This window comes from Cervus canadensis, chromosome 15 (assembly GCF_019320065.1).
Source record: "Cervus canadensis isolate Bull #8, Minnesota chromosome 15, ASM1932006v1, whole genome shotgun sequence".
NCBI classification, from domain to species: domain Eukaryota; kingdom Metazoa; phylum Chordata; class Mammalia; order Artiodactyla; family Cervidae; genus Cervus; species Cervus canadensis.
Window position 1 is genome coordinate 61,098,502 of NC_057400.1, and position 22,656 is coordinate 61,121,157.

Genomic DNA, 22,656 nt, shown 5'->3' on the forward strand with positions numbered 1-22,656 from the left:
ATTAACAGTTAAGGTCAAATTTTCTCTTGGCTCCCACCTCAAGTTTTGCCAGCTGGGCCTTGCTTCAGCTGCACACAAGGGCCCTTGTACATTTATGATTGAAGGTAAGAACTAGGAATGAACTAAAGTCCAGCTTCTGCCTCAGAACTTGTACATGATCTGCTCCACCTTCGGCCCTGGCAAGGTTTAACAGTTGAACGCCTATTCCAGTGTGCTTTCTGGCACCCAGAGCTTGCGTAGAATCAATCACTATGTGATTACACAAGGTTATGGTCATACTTAATTAGCATGGCATCTCTATTTATAATTAATCTTTGAATGTTCTCTTTCAAATAAACATTTTAGATGTAACTTGGAGTGAAAATTTCCCCATGTGCTTTACATGTTGAATTCTATCCATCAGTTTAAGCATGAATTTGCCTTTAGAATACAAGTATTTCCTACATGATACTTGCTGTAAAGATCCTCTTTCTGCTGCAGAGAAGATGCTGAAATTGGAGTGAATGTGCATGCAACTAAAAACAATATGTAACTTGAAATTCAGAAGCCATATTTTTATCTTGACAGCCAGTCACATCACTTCATTGCCACATTTCTAGAACCTACATTTACTGATAATTGTTTTCTCAATCAAATGTGTGATGCAATAAATCCATGCAAAAAACACTAGAAAAAATAAACATGGCATCATATTTTAGGTTTGTTTTTGAAAACGTTATCCAATAGTGCAGTTTCAGTCTGTGAGAATAACAAAATTTTATCACCACTCACCCCCAAAACTTTAAATCCAGGAGTTAAAGAGGAACTGCTGTTAACTTACTAATGGAGTTAATGATGTGATAGCAGATTAATCATGAGTTGGTCTCTGCTGGATAGTTGACAGTGACTATTTAATACCTTAAATAAGTAGTTTAACTTGAGGGTGGGGGCAATTGGGCAGTTGACAAAACTGAGAAATTAACGATTCTGAACTACAATTTTTAAATGCAATTGATGTAACAAAATATAATTGTGGAGTAAAAATTAGTCATGTATTTTAGAACTTGTATCCTATGCTGGAACTTTTTAACTTTGGTCTTTGCCAAATATTAATTTCAAGACTCAATCACTGACCTTTTGGTCAATATGTGCACTATGAATGTGACTCAGCCATATACCACAGTTAAGACATGGCAGTCATCAAGGTTGCATGCCCCACACAGTCCCATCTCCAGCTCACTTGCTTTCCAGGTTTGTGAATCTCATGTGAGAGGCTGACCAGAACCTACACCAAGAACTTGTCTATCCATCTTACTTCCGAAAAGAAAGAAGTAGAAAGGTAAGGGTCAAGGTGTGTGCACTTACTCAGAAATGACATATGGCCCTTTATGGCTAGGTTCCTGACTAGATTGCTAATTTATCCTATTTTGTTATTTTCAGGTTAGAATGACAGGGTGAAAACTTTTCTTGGAAATGCAACATTTCAGTTAGGCATGCTTGAAATGTTAACTACAGCAATGGGTACAGAAAGTTCAGCTCATACAAGAAAGAATGCAATTTAATATACTTAAAGCAACTTTCCACTCTGAAAATAACACAAGAGCAGAGTCAATAAATATTTTTCAATAGGACCAAATAACTCGATTAAAACATTTAAGATTTCAAACTGATTCTTTTCCCAAAGGGGGAGAAAGAGGTCATAGTGTACCTTTAGAAAAAAGAGAGCAAGGTGTCTATTTTGAAATTCAGGCCAAGACAATCAAATGAAATGATGGTTCATGCCAAAGTGACTGTAAAAAAGGGATGAAGAACATATATGAGTTACACTACTTTAAGGATTATTCATTCACAATTCTTTACAAATAACACAGCTGAAATATCCCAGAGCCAAGTCATTATAATAGAAAGGTGGACATGATTTCATGCACATTAACTAGTAGATTATGGTTCACTGTCTGATAGAACTTGAGCTTGCTTTAGAAAACCTGATGGTATATAATAGACTTTTATCACTCGTATCAATGACACAGCATCAATAAGTTCAGTTCATTTCCTTCTTCATAACCTACTTGTCTTGATTAGATCTGTAAACTCTTAATATACAATCAAAGAACAAAGCAAGACAGGCAGACCAGAGAAAAGAAAAGCTCTAGCTAGCCAAGTTAGGCTCTGTCAAGCTCTCCTTGTGACAGAAATACTAATTTGTATACTTCTACTTCTCACGTATGCAAAGTTTGTTTTTGCCTTCTGGGGCTTTACCTTCACTGTTCTGTCCATTTCTGGTTTCTTTTCATCCTTTTATAGAGGCCTTCCCAGATGACACTTTCTAAAGCGGTGCCTGCAAGCAACTCTTTCACTCCACTGCTCATCATCCCATATATTTCCCAATCACCGTCAGAAGTTTCCTCCTTTTCTATCCATCATCGTTAAGATGAGAATTTAACTGGAAACTGCAAACTTCTTTATTTTGCTCACTATTATACCCAGGAATCTATATATATTTGCTGGATGAATTAATTAGCAGAAAAGAAGTAAATGATTAGGAAGAGTGCCAATGACTAACTGGAGAATCCAAGATGGAAGTCATGGGAAGCCTGTGTGTCAAGTTCCATGGTTACCTCTTGTAAAGAAAAGGAAGGGAAAATTAAGAGATAAATTGAATAAACTAAAGGAACAGGAGTCTAACAGAAAAGAAGGAACACCTTATTTTAACTCTAACGTACTGTTTTAATGTGAAAAGTGTCGCTCAGTCATATCCAACTTTCTGCAACCTGTGCCTGCCAAGCCCCTCTTTCCAGGTCACAAAGGGTCAGACATGACTGAGCCACCAATTTCACTTTTCACTGTTCTAATAACTGAGGAAACACAAAGACTTCGTAAGGGTATTGCTACTTTAAACTACATTATCTCATCTGGCCAATACTTGGGCTTCCCTGGTAGCTCAGCTGGTAAAGAATCCGCCTGCAGCACAGGAGACCTTGGTTTGATTCCTGGGGCGAGAAGATCCCAAGGAGAGGGGATAGACTACCCACTCCAGTATTCTTGGGCTTCCCTGGTGGTTCAGATGGTAAAGAATCCAACCTGCAATGCAGGAGACCCTGGTTTGATCCCTGGGTTGGGAACACCCCCTAGAGGAGGGCATGGCAATCCACTCCAGTATTCTTGCTTGGAGAATCCCCATGGACAGAGGAGCCTAGTGGGCTACAGTCCATGGGGTCGTAGAGTCAGACATAACTGAGCGACTAAGCACAGCACAGCATCAGCCAGTACTTACTCAGCTGCGTCAGACTCACAACTATCACCATAGCACTGTGCCAGTTACAACCCATAAAGCCAGGTTCTGACTTAATTTTCTGGACTCAATCTTTCCTTAACTCTAAGTTTCCAACTGTCTTTTCTCCTGAATAAATACCAGAGCCCTAGTCCTATGGTGGTGAGCATCCAATATTTTACTATTTGGGGCAGGGGGGCGGTGGTTTAAGAAACTGGCAACACTAGCATGAGAGAACCAACAGTTGATTAAATTATGACTTAAACCAGTACAAAGTTCACTTTAAGAGCCTGGAAGGCAGGGGCAATCTCTTTCATCCTCGACAGTTCAGACATGTGCTCTCAAACTGACTGAACAGAGGACACTCTGTGATCAGAAATCCTGCATTAGCTCTATCTAAAAAATAGGCAGTGACTACAGTACATACAGATAAGATGGATTAATGACAGCTAAGGAGTGATTTCCTTTAATGACACTTAATATACGATTTAATTTCTATTTCCTCTGAATATTTAATAATAAAATGGCCACTTTATCTAGGTTCCAAAGTATTCTGTAAAAAGGGAACTTTCCAACAAATGAAGTCTGTGCTGGAATGAATGATAGAAACACAAATTCAGCAAGCACATTAAAATATAAAGAGCTTTACAAGTTAACTTTACAGGATGTGATTTAATTGGCAATTTTATTGGTAATTTAAAAGGTTAGTATTAATTACACCAATTTAGAGGGAAAGTGATTTTTTTTTAAAGTATGTATACCAGGCTATCAGTACGAAAGGCAAGGAAAGCCTTACAGCTTTGATAGGTAAGATTTTTAAAAAATTAATTAATTGGAGGCTAATCACTTTACAATAGTGTAGTGGTTTTTGCCATACATTGACATGAATCAGCCATTGATTGGTAGATGTTTTTACTTGAGAACATAAAGTTTTCACAATGACGTATCTGAGAAATGAGGTTAAAATTTTTAGATAGTTTCCTACATATAGAGTACCTTTTGGAATTAGCTTAGTGTGTAACTTCCAATACACCTGTTTGACAGTTTAAATTTAGAATTAAGGAATTAGTGTACTGGCATAATTTCAATCTACTCTGTAGTTTATATACTTAAATTGGATATCTTTTCATTTTTTTTAAATTTATTTTTATTTGGCTGTGCCAGGTCTGATCTTCAATCTTCACTGCAACATATGGTAGTTGCATCATGTGGGATCTAGTTCTCCGACCAGGGTTTGCATCCCAGGCCTTCTGCATTGCAGCCTGGAGTCTTAAACCACTGGACCACCAGGGAAGTTCCTTCATTCTTTAACAGGTATATACCCTTTTATACCAATGCTGTTCTTAACTTGGATTTGGAAATAAATGCTTTATACTCCTAAAGTCAATTAAAATTCAGTAATCAAAGTAGCTATATACTAACATGAATTGCTATGAAGTATATTTTAATAGTCATATCACTATACTTAACATTGTTTGGGGGTGTTGTCAATTCTAAATACATGCACAAAAATAACATGCAAATGTGTCCCATTAGCATTTAAAAAAAATCTTTGGACCATTCCACTTGAAAATGAGTAATTCATTAAATAAAAACAACAAATAAACTTAAAAAAGATATTCCACTTTACTAATAAGCAAAGATATGCAAATTAAAACATTTATGTTTCATCTTTTAAAGAGGCAAAGCTGCATAAACAATAGTAAAATTGGTATATATCAACAGTTTACCATAGGAGGAAATTATACTGAAATACACAAGTGTAAGAGTAAAACTGATATAATCTCACTGGAGGGAAATTTAATATGTTTAAAATGTATACACCCTTCCACCAAGCAATTTTACTTGTAAAAAATTATGCTAAGGAGATAAAAGCCCAAGTTCACCAGGATATTATTTATAATACAGGAATACTTCCTTTTATTGCGCTTTCCTTTATTGCACTTTGCAGATACTGCATTTTTTATAAATTGAATGTTGGTAGTAACTCTGCATTATCAGATGATGGCTAGCATTATTTTAACAATGAAACATTTTAAATTAACATATGTGTTTTTTTAGACATACTATTATTTCACAGTTAACACAATGCACTGTAGTGTAAACATAACTTTTATATGCACTGGAAAATAAAAAAATTCATGTGACTTGTTTTATTGTGATATGCACTTTACTATAGGGGCCTGGAGCTGAATCCACAATATCTCCCAGGTATGCCTGTAATGAAAAAGAAATCTGCCTAAATGTTCATCCAAAAGAAACTTTTAAACTAGTTATGGTATACAAAGAGGCATTAAAAAGAATATCAAATATCGAAGACTTTTTCTACTTGAGTGAAATAGATTACAGTTAAGTATATATGTTATGATTACATTACTGTAGAGAAAACAACAGTATGCTGCAGTATAAATTCAGAAGAAAATAAGAAAAGTTAAGACAAACAAGATGTTAAAAATAGTAGTTGTCAATTTACTTTTAACTTTATTTAAAAATTTGTTTGGGGGGAGGGGTAGAAAGGCTCTCTGCAAAGAACAATCCCATAGTACACCAGTCAGTCAGTTTAGGAATATGAGAAAAAAAAAACTGGGGCAAGATAAACTTGACAGGACTATGAAAGAGTGATTTTTTTTCTTCACCTGAAGAGGGGTATATAACGTCTTAACCCTTCCACATACTGGCCCAATGGAAGTATATATACTCAAAATGCCTATTTTACCTTTGAGGATATTACTGCTGACAAGTTATTACCGCTCTAGGATCCTAGTATTTCAGAGCAAACAGCATTTAATCTTACTTTCAACTGCTTACTGTGTATTTAGGTTATTTCAAGTCTAAAACTATTTCATTAAAAAATTCCTTACCATTGGAAATTTTCAACAGATAGTGACAACTATTCCCTGTTTTAAATATAAACTGGAGAAACCATTAACAAAATATTGTCTTGTGGCACTTCAATTTCATTCCAGTATCTGAACTACAAAAAAATTATAACTAAGTTCACAGTAGCTTTCTTTTATCTTAACACAAGTTACCAGTGTATATATAAGAAGCTGTGAACAACAGAAGCTCTATGATATCCAGATACGCAGCTCATGAGAAAAAGTCTTTATAACACTAATCAAAGAGCAAAATATCCACTTAGTTTTGAAATTAAATGAGGTGCTCTGCTTTCCCTGTCAACTGCCAAGCAATAGGCTCTTTATGTCTTTCCCATTCATTGCTGACTGATACAGCAGTTTTCAACATTTTCACTTGTTCTGTGATCACCCCATGTTTTTCCCCTAATCTTTCAAATAAATCTGTCCATTTTCTCACTGATAAAAATTAATAAGCTGATGGCACATCAGTTTCCTTTTAGCTCTTAATTTTTAAAAAATGTTATGCAACTTTATTTTCTGATTTTAATATTTTTTCTAGTGGAATATTTTTCAAAACATTTGAGCAAATCTTATAGTAGGTGACCTAGTATCAATGTGCTACTTAGATATATCTAAAATAAACTAAAGTTTATTTTAAACTAAGTTTAAACAAAAAAACTTCCATTTTACTTAATAAATTTCTGAGGATCCCAAAAAGAAATCATTCAAAATGTGATAGTCTAGTGTTTATTTTGTTATGGCAGGTACACTTGAATTTCAAAAATTTAAAACATATAAAAAGTGGTTAGGGACTAACATTTGTATCAACAGTTGATAAATGTCTAAGATTGTTTATTATACAGCAGGGTGCAATGGTGCTAATGCCAACAGGGCACTGTGGAAATTAGTCTAAAAATTACTATTAGGCTTTATACAGGCAACAACATTTGCTGCTGTTTTAGAATCTGGGGACACAGTCTGCTTCTAATGCTAAGCAGTCCATGAACACTTTTAATGTTATACAGTGTTATAGTAATTAGTTTGGCAAATGTTTCAAAATAAAGTAGAAATGTATTCGTAACATCACAGAAATGCACATCCAGTTTTGTTTTCAATAAGAACCATAGTAGGTACAGGTCAGAACTCTTCCCTATATGAAATAATTTACACACAATGAATGCTATGATATCACTATCTAAAATAATCACTAAATACAGTTCTTTTTCAGAAATAAACAAGCAAAGATTTTTTTTTCATTATCAAATATCAAAAACATAGAGAATGTATGTCTTTCAAACAAATGATATTCTAAAATTATTGGAATAATTTCAGTGAATTCCATAAATGTGCAACCTAAATCAACCAAGTATATTGAAGTACAACCATATTAAGAAACTGATGATCAGAAAATACAACCATATGAAAGAAATTTATAATCCACAAAACTGTTTTTCAGGTCTAACAGTTCCACAGTTTACAGGTAAAACAGAGGCAACAAAAATGCGTGCTTGTCTTCAATAAGTAGGTATTTTATGCAGAGGATGTAACACTTTGCTTGTAGACAGCATGGTATGCATTTCTCAGCAAGACATAAGGAAAACAAGATTCCAAAAGATCCATTGTCAGGAATGGGGATTCCTGCACAATCTGAAAAATTCCAAGAATGTATTAATTCAAGTTATGTATAATGGGAACATTTACTGACAACGAGTAAAGCATAATTTTATACTGCTCTTACTGGGAACACATGCAAATTTTTACTTTTACTTTAAAAGTACTTTACTTTTACTTTAAAATCTGAAATGTAAATGTGCCATAGTGTATGCATCAAAACATTTTAAATCACTACTTCTCAATTAAATCAGTTAATCAACAGGAAATACGAGGCACTTGCATTGCCCTCAACAATATACTATTTATTTAAAATGTGGTCCATATCATCAAGTCTAACTGGGAACACAACACTAAGCTAAAAAGCCAAATCAAACCTCAGACCATCTATGATTAAGTGGAAAGCTGTTAAATTCTATAATTTTCAAAAGAGAAGAAAAATCAATGTAAGCTAAAGTCATCAAAGTCTATCTAAAAAAAAGGATCTGAGCTACAAAGTACGCTGCATCATTATTAGGCTAGACATAGACCTCTGCAGATAAAGGAAATTATTCTAAGTGAGGAAACAATCACTACAGAAACAAGCACAGCTGGCTTCAGGCAGTGAAGAGAAGGAACTGACTAGGCACAGAAGTTACAGGAAATCTTATCAGATGGGTGAGATGGAGTCAAAAAATAGAACATTCAGAATACTGGAAGAGATGAAACTAGGAAGACTAGGAAACATAAAGCCTGGGTGTTTCCCAATAGGGTGAAAAACTATTTATAAAAGAACACTCTACAGGTAATGGTGATTCATTCTGTTGTTTTCTGATATCCTTACCATATGGCAGTCTTTTCAGCAATTATTAGAAAGTGTGTGGCTTGGGTGGAGTGAATATAAGTGGTCAAAAAAGTACATCAGCTCTTATTTCCATTTAATGACTAAAATACCAAGAAAATACTATCAGGAATGACTGGCAACTTCTTGTGATTAACAAATATTACAATAAGACTTACCATATCTAGCAGTAAATAAACAGATTCTCTATTTCGTGTAGTTGTTTTATCTGTCTCCTGGCCAATTTTCAGTAGACTGGAGGATGCAAGCTTAAAAGTATACATATGTTTTAAGTAAATAAGTTTTTTAAAATAAAACTTTCACCAGATATTTGTTTCTTTTCAGTATGCCTCAACTTGCAACACATTTCAATCACAAGGGGAGCTTAGGTTCTATACTTTTAAGCAACAATTTAAGAGCTATTAAGGTATAAGCAGACACAAAGATAATAAATGATACTGTAAAATTGTTAGAATGATTTCCAATAATAATTATTGGAAAAATAAATATTTGGTTAAGGTAATCAAATATTCTTACTGGTCTTTAAAACTGATTTTTTTTTTTAGAACAAGTTAAAAAAAAAACACAACAATTTAAATTCCTTTTTCTCTTCCCAACATCTGTATTAACTGTATTTCTTAATTTCCAAATAAGAAAATTTCACACTGAGTTTGAGTTAATATTACTACAGTGAGATTAAGACATTAAGTCTTAAATGAAGGAAGTAAAATAAAAAGAAAAATTTTAACTCAATACTGTTTTCTTTGAAATAGATGTTATTTTATTCTCCAATTAGTACTACATTTGCTTGAAAAATTAAAAAAAGAATTTTAAAAAGCTAACAGGATTTATAACTTGAAAAGACACAAATATTCTAGTGTTCTTTATATCACAAGTGCGTCTTTTAAGTAAAATGTGAAAAAGGTACGCTGATAAAGGAAAGAAAGAGCTACACTACCACAGAAACTAACCGCAGTACTTCATGGGACTAGAGTTAGCATTACTACCTCCTTTTGGCAGTGACTAGTATTCTTATTTTTGAGTTTGTCTCCATTCAGACTTTCTCCAAATAAATGGAAATAAATAAAATACATCCTTTTAGAGGGAACATTCACCCTTTGTATCAATTTTGCTTTGTTTTTTTTTTCTCTTTCAAACACTAGGTAAAATTCTAGAGCAGTCCAAACATCAGCGCAGGAAAAAATGTCATACTGCAGAGCTCTAGAAACAAGAGAGTGCTAGCCAAAGGGGAAAAACGCTAACCTAACTGCTCCTGGATTTTAATACCGTCTTTACCTGTCTCTTCTTCCAAAAATAAAGAAAGAGAATTTACTTTGTTACACCCCACAGTTGTGATTTTTAGTTTTCTCTGAAAAAATGTCATGAATTTTGCTTGATTATACATACCGCCAAAAATTCTTTAAGCCGATCTTCAATGCTTCCTTTGTGAATTGTAAACAAAGCTGCAGCGATCTGGTTGATGGCTTTGGCCAAGCAATGTATGTTGTTGCAGTGCCCTGAGAAAGTGCATATAGGGTGTGTGGTTTCTGTGCGACGCCAAAATATCAAATCTTTAATAACTTTATAATCTACATAAATAGCGGTGTGATTAAAAACAGAGCTGAGGCATGACCTGCCTTGCCCTCTCTTCACTTTCATGAGAACTAGTGCTTTTAAAAATAGTGTAGACGAGAGCAACAACCATAGCTGTATTAAATAGGCACATTTTCAAAAACCCCTAAAAGAAACCATACATCAGTTTTACACTGTCTTGGAAACTTATTAGCTGCTTAGCCGCTTTACGAACATTTCCCCATTCAATCCTTACAGTAACCCTAAGAGTTGGATAGTCCCCTCACTGTCCCCTGCCACATACACATGCAGGCACCCACAGGCTCACATGTACACACTCCACATGCATATGTGAAACTGGGGCTTGGAAAAACAAAAATTCAGTCTTGTAAGATTACACATCTAGTAAGGAGCAAAACTTAATCCACTTATTGTGTTAAAAAAAAAAAAAGCACAATTACTTGAAAAGTACCTACTATATCAAAACATAACTTTCCAAGTGCCAAAACAATTTTAAACTACTGTTACCTTCTATAGCAGGGCTATACTGAGACATCACGTTACTGGCCAGTGTGGGCAAAGAAACGGCCACAAAGACCATGAGGAGGCAGGCAATTTTATATTCCTCTTCTGGACTTATGTTTTCTAAGGAAGAAAAATTACAAATAACATCAAGGTATTTCTTTCAAGATTAGTTAAGAGTTGATCTAAATCAGAAAAAGCACATTTTAATTTTTATGTATTTTACTGAGTCTCTATAGAGCTGATTACACTTTTGTTACAAGAAATATAGAATGCATAGAAATAATACACAATAGTATCAGCCGTTATCAAGCCGTTAAGCATATTTCAAGGACATCTAAAAAAACAGTAAGGCAAAATGTCCTTTTTCTTTTTTAAATTGTAAGGTTACAGGACTAAAAATATATTTAGAATAACTAGAATCCTAAAATCTTCTACTTGATAACTAATAATAAATTATTTAATAGGAAAATTCAGTATAGAAAATTATCTAACTTACTCTGCCAAATCATCCAAAAACTCTTCAATTTTTTTCTAAAATAGATATACATGTGATCTGATATTTACTATTAAAAGATATAAATGTGTAAACTGGATTTCTAATCTCTTCATTTTAGAAGACAAGAGGAACCAGTCATAAATGAATTAAGTAACACTGTCCTAAGGTTTTAAATATTTATTTTAAAATGATTTATCTAAAATATTTATTGTATCCATATACTAAAATTGTGTGTTATCTAGGTACTTCACTTATCTGGTACCTGTGTTATCTAGGTACTTCACTTATCTGGTACCTGAGAACTTCGAGTCACTCCACTAACTATATATAATTAAGAATTTAAGACAAGAGTCAATATATTTGAAAAATCTAGCTGTTTATGACTATTAATAACAGTCAAAACATGATAACAATCCAAATGTCCATCAACATATGAGTGGATAAAGATATCCATCAATAGATGAAGCCATAAAAAAGAACAAAACAATGCCAACTGCAGCAACATGGATGCAACTAGAAATTATCATACTAAATGAAGTAAGTCAGAAAGAGAAAGACAACCACCATATGATATCATGTGGAATATATACCATATATGTGGAATCTAAAATATGGCATGGGCTTCCTTCGTGGCTAAATGGTAAAGAATCTGCCTGCAATGCAGGAGACCCAGGTTCAATCCCGGGGTCAGGAAGATCCCCTGGAGAAGGAAATGGCAACCCACTCCAGTATTCTTGCTGGAGAATTCCTGACGGGAATTCTCCCGTCAGGAGCCTGACGGGCTACATTTCATGCGGTCTCAAAGAATCAGACATGACTGAGCAACTAACATTTTCATTTTCAAACAACAAGGTCTTACTACAGCACAGGGAATTCTATTCAATATGCTGTGATAAATCACAACTGAAAAGAATACTTATGTGTGTAGCTGAGTCACTCTGCTGTACAGCAGACTGGCACAAATCATCAATCAATTATACACACTTCAATGAAATGTTCTTAAACCTAGCTGATTATAAAAAATGCAGCCCTGGCAAATCAAGCTAGTCGCGATAATTATCCATGTGACTATAATTAACATATTGCATATATGATGAAACAAAACCAATGTCAAATCAAAAAAGAACTAATGAACTCAGTCAAACACCATGTTACATCCCAGGAAGCAGGGGAAGGCATTTTAGTACCAGAAACAGATGAAACATTTTACTTTGTGGAAAAAACTAGAATTCTGAGAAATACATTTTAAAGGGCTGATCTTAAAATATTTCAAATATTTAATATTACATAACAATGCACAGACTTTCTATGCTAAGTAGCTCTAGTCCAATTAAAATAGAACACACTTTCCTATTTTTTATACATTTAAAAAATTTATGTTTTAGGGGTGTGTTTTTTTTTTATTTTTTGGCTATGCCACAGCTTGTGGAATCTTAGTTCCTAACCACTGGACTGTGAGGGAACTCTCAAGACACCTTTTTCTAGATAACAATGTTTCTATCTATTAGATGATTTCCATCAGCAGACAAACACTGTTATTTTCCCATCTGAAAAATATTCTTCTCTTGATTTTACTTGTGCCTCTAGCTACTACAGTTTTATTTCTTTGCTCCCCTTTATACAGTAAACTCTGCAAGAGAGTTGTTTTATACTCATTATCTCTAATTTATTTCTTTTCTCCTATTTTTTCTTCAGCCCTCTTTAATGAGCTTTTTGTCTTTAGGACTCCACTGACATTGCTCTTGTCACACCTATTAATTCTACACAGCTGACCACTCCTTTCCACTCAAAGGGAAGGGATTCTCTCCTGGTTTTCTTCTCCTGCACAGATCCTTCCTTCCTTCCTTCCCAGTTTCTCTCCTGGTAGCTCCTCCTCTTCTCCCTGAACTCTTAGACTTGAGAGTGGCCCAGGACTCAGAGCCTGATCCTCCTCACCTCTGCACACTAAATGGGCTTATTAACCTTATCCAGTCTTAAGACTTAAATATCTAATCTCTATGACGACTGTGCTATAACGTAAGCTCTAGAAGAAAAGGATCTTGGTATTTTCTGCACTGATATACTCCAACTACCAAAAAAATAAAACAAACAAAAAAACCCTCTGATATAAAGCAGGCACTTGAACAGACAAGTATTACATCTATATTTGTGTTACCCTGGTCATTTAATAAGACTACTACATAATTACTAATGTATTTTACCTGATTTTTGTGAGGAAAGAGCTACCACCAAGGCAGGATCAATCTCACAAGGTAATCCAGCAGCTGATGATAATTCATACACATTCATTGCAACCTAAAAAATATAAAAACTAGAGTAAGAAATATACTAACAAATTTCTGAGAAATCTCACTTTAGTAAGAAAAAATACATAATGTTTAAATTCGAGTTGCTTATAAGAACACTAGAGAATTTACAAAACTTGGCTTAAGAAGGAACTATATAGTACAACTAACTGTACTGAAAAGCTGACTTAGTACTGTGTGTGTGTTGCTGACTATAACTTTATACTATCAGGCCAAACAAAGCTTGTGTATTTACAGTGACAAACTCCAACAGAATCATTCTAAACCTACTATTTTTCTTGGAAACATAGGTGTAAGAGCAAGATCAAGCCAAAAGATATGGGGGGAAAAAAGGTGACTCAAAATTAATGACCTTATGTTTATGTCCATACTTTAAAAATTACAGTAGTTTCAGTGCCTAATCATGTTGTATATCTAAATACAGTAAATTCTTTGTTAAAATAGATTTTTAAAGAAGTACTAACTTAAAACCTGATAAGGCAAGTTCTAATGATTAGTGTTTTTTGGTATCACATATGGATTTCAAGGATATTCTGACTGCTCAACATTTCAGTTTAGAAACTACCTAAACAGGATAGCTCTTGATATTACAAGTTTACAATCTAGTATAAATTTAACTGTAAAAACCCAACCATAATACAAGGCTGAATATATTTAATTTTACAATGAACCAAAACAAAAAATTCTCTGATAAAAGGAAGAAAAGGAAGAAACTAAAAGGAAGAGACTAAAGGAAGATACTAAAAGGAAGAAAAGGAAGAAATGATCACTTGGGGATTCAGGAATATTTCTTAGAAGATGGCAACTGAATCAGGCATTTAGATAAACAGGATTTCAAAAGGCAGAAATATAAAATGCCAGGATTTTCAAGAAGAATAATTACAGAGCAAAACAGAAAATGTGAGAATGCACACAGCAAAATTTGGTCCTCAGAGGATCCGAATGAAAAGAGGGGTACAGTAACAAAGTGAGGAGAGCAAGAGAATGATGGAACAAGTGATGAAAACCTCAAAAATAAATTTGAGAAGACAGCTGAACACCAGACAAAAAGTTTAGAAACAACTTTTTAAAGTCAAGGCTTTTCAAACTACACAAAACAGAAAATAATCTTTCTGAAACATGAAAATTTTAAAAATATGGATAAAATAGCTCACTTACTAGATGTGTGTGTGTGCACGCATGCATCCTAACTCCCCTCAGTTGTGTCTGACTCTTTGTGACCCTATGGACCATAGCCCACCAGGCCCCTCTGTCCATGGGCTTCTCCAAGCAAGAAGACTGGAGTGGGTTCTTATGCCCTAGTCCAGGGGATCTTCCCAACCCAGGGACTGAACCTGCGTTTCTTACCTCTCCTGCATTGGTAGGTGGCTTCTTTACCACTAGCGCCACCTGGGGAGCCTGTACTAGATGTGTAACCACTAGTAAATATTTGCTGTGATTCAATCAGTGGCTGTATTTCGCTGCCCATAAATTTTCAAAATGAAACCTATGGATGCTCATAAGGTTACTAACCTTTCTATTTAAAACAGAATATTAATTTAAAAAACTATAACTCATAACTAACATCCTTTTATAAGACTTTTTAACATTAATTTTTAAAAGCTGAATTTAGCTTTATTTAAAACAAAACAACTCTCATTTCATTGGCTTTTTCATTCTGCTTATGACCATGTATAAACAGCTATCAGTTTAAGGAAAAGGTGGCTGACCCGCATCACCAAGCGCGGCCTGGAGAGCATCAGCCTGGGCCTCTGGCATGACGGACAGGGAGAAGGTCAGGTGGGGGCAGCAGCACCCGTCTGTCCCGCCCGCCCAGTTCGCCCTCCCGGCGCGGACGCGGCGGGGGCGATGAGCGGAAGCCGCTGGCTCCCTTCCCGTCTCCCCTTCTTGCGTGCGCGCGCGTGTGTTGGGGGGGGTTGGTGGCGTCCGCCTCCGCCACCCCCGCCCCGCTCCTGGACGTGCTGCCTGCCACCCAGTCCTCCCGGCCGGGTCTGCAGGAGGCGCTGAGCCACCGTGCGCCTGGAGGTGGGGGTGGAGGTGAGCAATCCCTCCAGCCCTGGGCAGCTGAGGAAAATGTCCGCCTTCACTTAAGCTTTCATTTGAATACTGTGATCTGGTTTTTATTTAGAAATAATAAAAAAGCAAACCCAACTACAACGGCCTTTTCACCCTTCTTCCACTTTGTAACTTATCCTAGCCTCGCCTCATCGCTCCTCTTGACAGCACTGTTCCTCAGGCTCATTTCATTCCTATTGTCTGTTTTTTTGTTTTGTTTTTGTTTTTTTTAAGAAACTTGACATCAACTTGTCTTTTTTTCCTTTTCTGCTGAGTATATATATTATATATATATAAATTATACACACACACACACATACATGTCTGGCTACCTTGTTTTAGTTTACTTTTTTCTCTTTAGCCCTGGAGTTCTACAAGAGAGATGTTTTGAAACTGAAACACTTTTGTGCCTGGACTGGAAAGATGCAGATTGGGTTTGTATGTCTTTTTCGTTCTGGCTTCTTCCCAAACCCCATCCATCCGGTGTTTCCCACTTCACATTTCTGGCTCTTATTTTTCTTTTTCTCCTTGTCCCTAAGCATTTGAAGAGCCAACCATGCTCCTAAATCTTGACTTAATTTATAGCACAAATGTGTGGGAGACATGAAAGTTGGACTGTTTTTTTGTCTAAGATGCAGATTGTGTCTTGAAAATGATGATTATATATGCAAAGTCTGCCCTGCCCTCCCTCTCTTCCACATTTCCCCATGAAAAAGTCACAGTGAGGCTTCCTGTAGGGAGCAGAGGAGCTGGAGCTGGGTTAGGAGGCGCGGGGGGCCCTCCTGTGAAGGGGAGGAGACTGAAATTCATGTCTTATGGCTATTCTGTTAATAAAACAGGTGTTGGTTTTAAAAATTCTGTTTCTAAATGGAGAAGTAGATGCCTTTCTTTATTTTGGTGGGGGTTGGGACTTGTGGCCTTAAAAAAAAAAAATCACTTCTGAGTAGGATGTATATTTTTCTGTTGGCATTTTTTGTGTTGTTTTTTTTAGAATCCTTCACAGCAACATGTGAGACCATGGAGTTAAAGAAACCCAGAGACCTTAATTAATTGTACTGTTTGTGAATCTGTATAAATAATAACAAAGATCCTCTTAAAACATCTATATTCTTATAGTAAAAGGTTAAACTGATATTTATATAATAAAAGAGGAAATATGAAGTATGGTTTTTGAAAAAAAAAAAAAAAAAAGAGGTGACTGACTGATATTAACCCATTTTACATTGCTATAGGTGATCAAGGAAGACTGACTTTCATAATGCCTATATAGTATTTTGGTGTTGAGCTTTCAAAGATGTATTTTCAAAGGCAAAAATGTTAACACATTATTCTAAACTTTATAATAGCTTAGAATTTACTAAATTTTACTTCATATATAAGTTAAACATTTCGTTTTAGAAACAGCAAAATACAAATAGAAGTTTTACTACCTTCATATCAGTTTCCCTTGGAATGTGATCCTTGAAATCTTCAATTGAACTGACAAGAAAAGGAATGTGGTAGGACAAGACCTAGGCAGGAAAACAAGTAATTATTTTTTAAAGGCAATCTCTAAATTTATGAAATGTTACCACTCAACTACTTTCAGCTTTCATAAAATTATTTTACTATGTCTATTTTCATATGATTTTCTAATGTAGCCATTAACGGAATGCATTTGATGGTAAACTGAGTATAGTCAAAATGGAAAATGCTTTAATGAAGAAAAAGTTGAAAAAGTAGCACAATATCCAGGCAAATTATATCTCTTGAATTTCATCACCAAAACAAAAAATAGTAACCATGATTTCTATATGCTTTATTTCATATAAAATATGAAAACTGGAATTTTAGTTACATTACTGCCAACTACAAATGGTAAAAGTTACTTTTAGTTTCTGGGAAATTAAAAAGGACTATTTGGCTATAGAATATGTACTTAAAATGGCTTCTTACATCTCTGAGTGCTTCCTGTGCCAATGATCGGAAGGATAAAATTACACCAATTATTGTCATCCTCTTCAAGACACTGTCAACAGCTAAGTTTGAAGGAAGGAGAAAAGAGGAGAGAGTGAATTGGATTCTTCTTAACCTTGGAAAAACTCTTTGTCATAAACCCCCGTGATAAAAGGCACAATTAAAAACAATTTGATTACAACAGATGACTAAAGAGGCAAAAGTATTGAAAGTTGATACTAAAATTAAGGAAATTATAGTTTACTTCCAGTAGAGTACAATGTTCTTTAAAATGGCTTAGATGGTTCATCAGAATCTTGAAACAATCATATAAGTAGCCTCCTGTATAACCTATCACAGCAACGGCAGAGGCAGGAGGAAGGAGAAGACAGACCAGGGGAAGAAGCAGCTGCTGATCAAAGTGGATCCTTAAACTCAAATGGCCCTGGAACTTGGAGATGCTAGATGTTGAGGTCCAGAGAGTCCAGAAACAATGAAGATCATAAGCAATAAGACCAGGTTTATGAAGACTATGGATGGATTTGATCATTTACATTTTGGTTAGAGAACATTATTCTGAAATTTATTACTATTATATTCAAAGTTAAAATTTGGTTAAATAAAACCAAGGGAAATTAGGATTAGAAGGATAAATATCTTCATTTTTAAAAAGCCAACATTTATTGAATTACTCCTAATACACAGGCACTGTACTATGTAATAAGAAAGCAGATACACGTAGAACAATAACCTAGACCTTAAGCAACAATCTAAAGGCACTGTCAAGAAAACTAAGAAAACAGAATCCTATTTATATGAAACATACACACACACACACTTATTTGTATATATATAACAAATTGCTAGACAGATGTATAGAAAAACTGTTAACTGCAGTTATACTTTTGAGCAGTAGGAATGAATTATTGTTTTGACTTTCTACCTCCTGTGTGGTTTGTTTAAATCTTTACCATAAACACCTTTTATTACTACACATGAAAAAGCATAAAATAAGCCAAAATGTGATGAGAATCAAAATAGTAGTGTTAACAAAACAATGTAAGGCACAAATACAAATTCCACAAATACAGATTCCAAGTCCTATTAATCTTTTACCTATAGGACTAAGCAGAGTGCCTAAGACCCAGAAAACTAGAGAATGTTTAATGAAATGATTAGTTAAGAAATGAGACTTCCTAGGAAGTTGTTACTATCTAGAAAAGATGAAAGAGAATAAAAGCAAAGATTTCTCCAAGAATATGTTATCCAATTTATGGACATTAAGGAGGAGTGAGAACAAAGGGGCATGCCAGTCTAAAAAAACAGGACAGGAAACCCAGAAAAAAGAATCCAGAGAATAAGGTGAACGAGCAATCAGAAAATAAATATGTGATACAATCATATACTTCCCAAAGGATGTTACCCAGAATTTAACAAAGTTTGCAAAGACTGTTATCTATAAATTCCCCTTAAATATGCACAATAACAACATATTAAAAGTTCTGAGAAACTTCACAGTAAGAAATCTTGTTTAATTTACAGCTTCAATAAATAAAATGAATTTGTTCAAGTCACATAGAAATTCTGAAAAACTCAAAAGTTAATTGCAGATTGCCTCCCAATTCAGAGCTTTTTTTTGGGGCGGGGGGGAGCGGGCACACTGTGTGATTGTGAGATCTTAGTTCCTCCACCAAGAACTGAACCAGGGCTACAGTGGTGAAAGTACCTAACCACTAGACCACCAGGGAATTCCCCAGAGCTACTTTTATTTATTTATTTATTTCTAAAATTTATTGTCCTGAATGACCTACTCGTGCCATTCATCTGGTTTTCAGAATCAAGGTTTTTGACTCACCTTTGGACTGATGCCTTAAGCTTTTCAGGGCAAAGACCCAAAGCATGGCCACAATCTGCACCACTTGCCCCTGGATTTCCCCAGCACAGGTATCCCACCCATATCTGCATCTCCATACTGGTTCTTGGCCTCTGCAAGCCACTTCTCAAAAGCCTTATTCTTGCATGTTAAGACCCCACCAATGGAACATTTCTGGTGGCCTCTGAAAACGTTGTCAGTTCTAATAAAGGTCTCTGGTTGTACCTGAGAGATGGTAAGTACAATGGGAACTGTCTTTTCCTGAAATGTTGCAGATCAGTTACAGCAAACAGAACGGCGACCGTCAAGGAAAACTGTCACTTTGGGCTCCTTTTTGACCACAGCGGCTATATGGAAGCAGCTGCAGCTTCGATAAGGGCCACCCCAGAGCTACTTTTAATAAATTACATAGCTTTCTCTTTTTAAGGGTATTTAAAGGAATGTGTTAGTTGACTATGAAAATCAAACTGCTACAAAAGTACATCAATTTAGCACAAAGGTAAAAACGAGATTAGAGACAGTATTCTGGAAAACAGTTCAACTCAAACAGTAGCTTTCTCTATCCCCTAAGTAGGTAACTCTTGAGCAGACCTTTTCTTTTTCCAAATCACAAAAAATATTTTGTTTCATTTCAACAGATAGGAGAGTTAAAAGTAATAGTAAACATGCACTGGACACGGCAGTGGGTCAGCTGCCTCTAACTGGATGATATAGTCAGAATGCTGTTTATTAGCATGAAATTCAGGCCAGTAAGGCCAGCTGGGTGGTCAGATGAGTATTTAAAAAAGAAAGAAACATGAAAAATAAAAATAATAAGAATAAAGTAAAGCATACTAGAAAATATAAGTATACAGTATACCAATGAAGAAAAGAGATCGGATAGGGATTTAAATAATAGTACTATTTATTCACACTCCTCTTCTGCATGATGCTACCGAGTCAATCTCTTTCATTTTAAAAATTTCATTTCCTAAAGTTCCCAAGAGTAAACCTGACTTTTTCCCCTTTCAGTGTACAGTTCTAGGAAAAACTTTTAACATGAGTAGATCTACTTATCATCACCATAGTGGCAAAGGTTCATCACCTCTAAAACATCTTTTGCTGCTTTCCCTTTATAGCTACGGCAAACACTGATCTGCTGTAAAAGGCAACCTCAACTGTAGTTCAGTGGGACCTTTTTTGCTTTTATTTACTTTTGGCTGCTCTGGGTTTTCATTATTGTGCATGGGCTTTATATCTAGTTGCGAAGAATGGTAGCAACTCTTTGTTGAGGTGCTTGGGCTTCTCGCTGCCGTGGTCTCTTTCACTGGGAAGCACTTGCTCCGGGCGTGTGGGCTCAGAAGTGCGGCTCACAGGCCCTAGAACCCTGGCTCAGTAGCTGCAGCGTATGGGCTTAGCTGCTCCATGGCGCATGGGACCTTCCTCCCAGACCAGAGATCAAACCCATGTCCCTGCATTGGCAGGCAGACTCTTAAATCACTGGACCACCAGGGAAGTTCCTGTAGTTTAGTTTTATATTAATTTTTATTAAACAAGTTTGTATTTTTAAAAGCAAGATAAGATAGCCTAAAAAAGTGATTCTCTAAGTCATTTTATAGTTTTATAAAATTTGATATAGCTGCAAAACATTTAAAAGAAAAATATCAAAGGGGAAGTACATAAACACTATGCATGTCTTTAATTTACTTCAGGATTATCTTTTATTTGGGAAAATAAACTCTCTGGTTTTCTCAAATATAGAAAGTATTTTATTCAGGATTTCACTAAGTCTTTAAAGTTGGAAAGGCTTTTAAATTGAATCAATAGGAAGTGTGACTTTTAGTTTTTAATTATAACTCTGAGTTCAAGGACAAAAAGCAGATGAAATTAACTCAAGTGGATCTAAAACAGTTGCCTGGATAAACATACTTTAATAAACACACTTTAATAAATACTTGAGATTCACTGTTATTTCACAATATATCTTGCATAAAGAATCAGTATCAAGAAGATATGTAAAAAAAATTTTTAAGTTGGAGGCTCAGGTTTTCATGCAATAATCCTAGGTTAGCAATACAAAGGAACAAGTTACTGATTCACTTCACAAAGAGAGGTGAATCTCAACAATATATACAAAAGAGTATACACTGTTTCTGCAACAGAATAGGCAAACTTCTCATTTCTATAGTGATAGAATGAGGGGTATGAAACTGACTACAAGGAATCATGAGTTTTCTGAGGTGAAGAGACTGCTCCTCCATGGGGTTGCAAAGAGCTGGACATGACTGAGCGACTGAGCTGACTGACTGACAGGCTGCTCCGCATTCTGACTGCGGTAACGGTTATGTGGACGTATGGCGGTGGTGGTTTAGTTGCTAAGTTGTGTGCGACTCTTGCAACCCTGTGGACTGTGGTCTGCCAGGCTCCTCTGTCTATGGGGATTCTCTAGACAAGAATACTGGAGTGGGTCGCCAGCTCCTTCTCCAGGGGATCTTCTCGACCCAGGAATTGAACCCAGGTCTCCTGCATTGCAGGCAGATTATTTACCAACTGAGCTCTAAGGGAAGCCCATGTGGATGTATACATCTGTTAAAAACCATCACACTGTTCAGTAAAATGCATTTTACTTATATAAGCTATACCTCAATAATGCTGATTTTTAGAAAGTTACAGACTCAGAAGTTAAATCTCCTTTGGTCTAAATTAATGTAGGTTAACTTATTTAATGGACTCATGAGTTAACTGATAATGATATCAAATATTTAATACGTGATACTAAGAGTATGGCAAGGAAAAAAATTATGAAACAGATAAGCCATTCACTTAAAAGATCCTTTCACTGCAAAAATATTCTAGTGAAGAATGCTTTTCATAACTTACTACTTGTATTTACATTTGTGCAAAAGCTAATAAAGACTGAGTTTCAGGGTCTTGTTAATTCTTATAAAAAGCATGAGTTACCCACACGATAATCTTTTAAAGAGGGCAGCCATCTGGTCGGGTTTGTCAAAGCTGGTCCGCATTTGTGTTAGCACATCAACATTCTCCACCACAAGTTTCTAAAAAAAAGAAAGATCTTAGGTCAGGCACAGACTTCCTTATGGTTGATGAGATAAGAACATGCTTGGCAATTACAACTGGTAAGTAGAAAAAATAATACAGAAAATCCAGATGCTCTATGCTATGTTTTTGTTATTTTCATTAAAAGAATCTTAAAATTAGTTAGATAAAATTAATGTTTTCCTTCAGCTTGCAAATTCAAGAAGGGAGAAGTTCAGGAAAAAGCAATAAAGATAAGGAGTAGGATAAAGGATTATCTTATGCTTAGACACAGTACAGCACCTACAATAAAAAGCAGAAACTGAAGTGGATATAG

At 35.4% G+C, this 22,656-nt stretch overlaps 1 protein-coding gene and 1 non-coding gene across 4 annotated transcripts in view; both read right to left on the reverse strand.

The window, feature by feature from the left end:
- Positions 1–4,857: 4,857 nt before the first annotated feature.
- The window catches only part of NCKAP1 (NCK associated protein 1), a 116,290-nt gene continuing 98,491 nt past the window's right edge, over positions 4,858–22,656 (reverse strand). For all 3 annotated transcript variants that reach the window (XM_043487470.1, XM_043487468.1, XM_043487469.1), the window contains 8 exons: positions 22,246–22,339; positions 17,429–17,511; positions 16,924–17,004; positions 13,334–13,427; positions 10,640–10,756; positions 9,947–10,056; positions 8,719–8,808; positions 4,858–7,755 (listed from right to left, as the gene is read on the reverse strand). In XM_043487470.1, the coding sequence (XP_043343405.1) occupies positions 7,639–7,755; positions 8,719–8,808; positions 9,947–10,056; positions 10,640–10,756; positions 13,334–13,427; positions 16,924–17,004; positions 17,429–17,511; positions 22,246–22,339 (786 nt within the window). In that variant the 3' untranslated portion in view covers positions 4,858–7,638. The remainder of the gene's footprint in view (positions 7,756–8,718; positions 8,809–9,946; positions 10,057–10,639; positions 10,757–13,333; positions 13,428–16,923; positions 17,005–17,428; positions 17,512–22,245; positions 22,340–22,656) is intronic.
- LOC122454078 lies at positions 19,551–19,685 on the reverse strand. Its single transcript, XR_006273297.1, has one exon. It is a non-coding gene; the product is annotated as a small nucleolar RNA SNORA16B/SNORA16A family (small nucleolar RNA).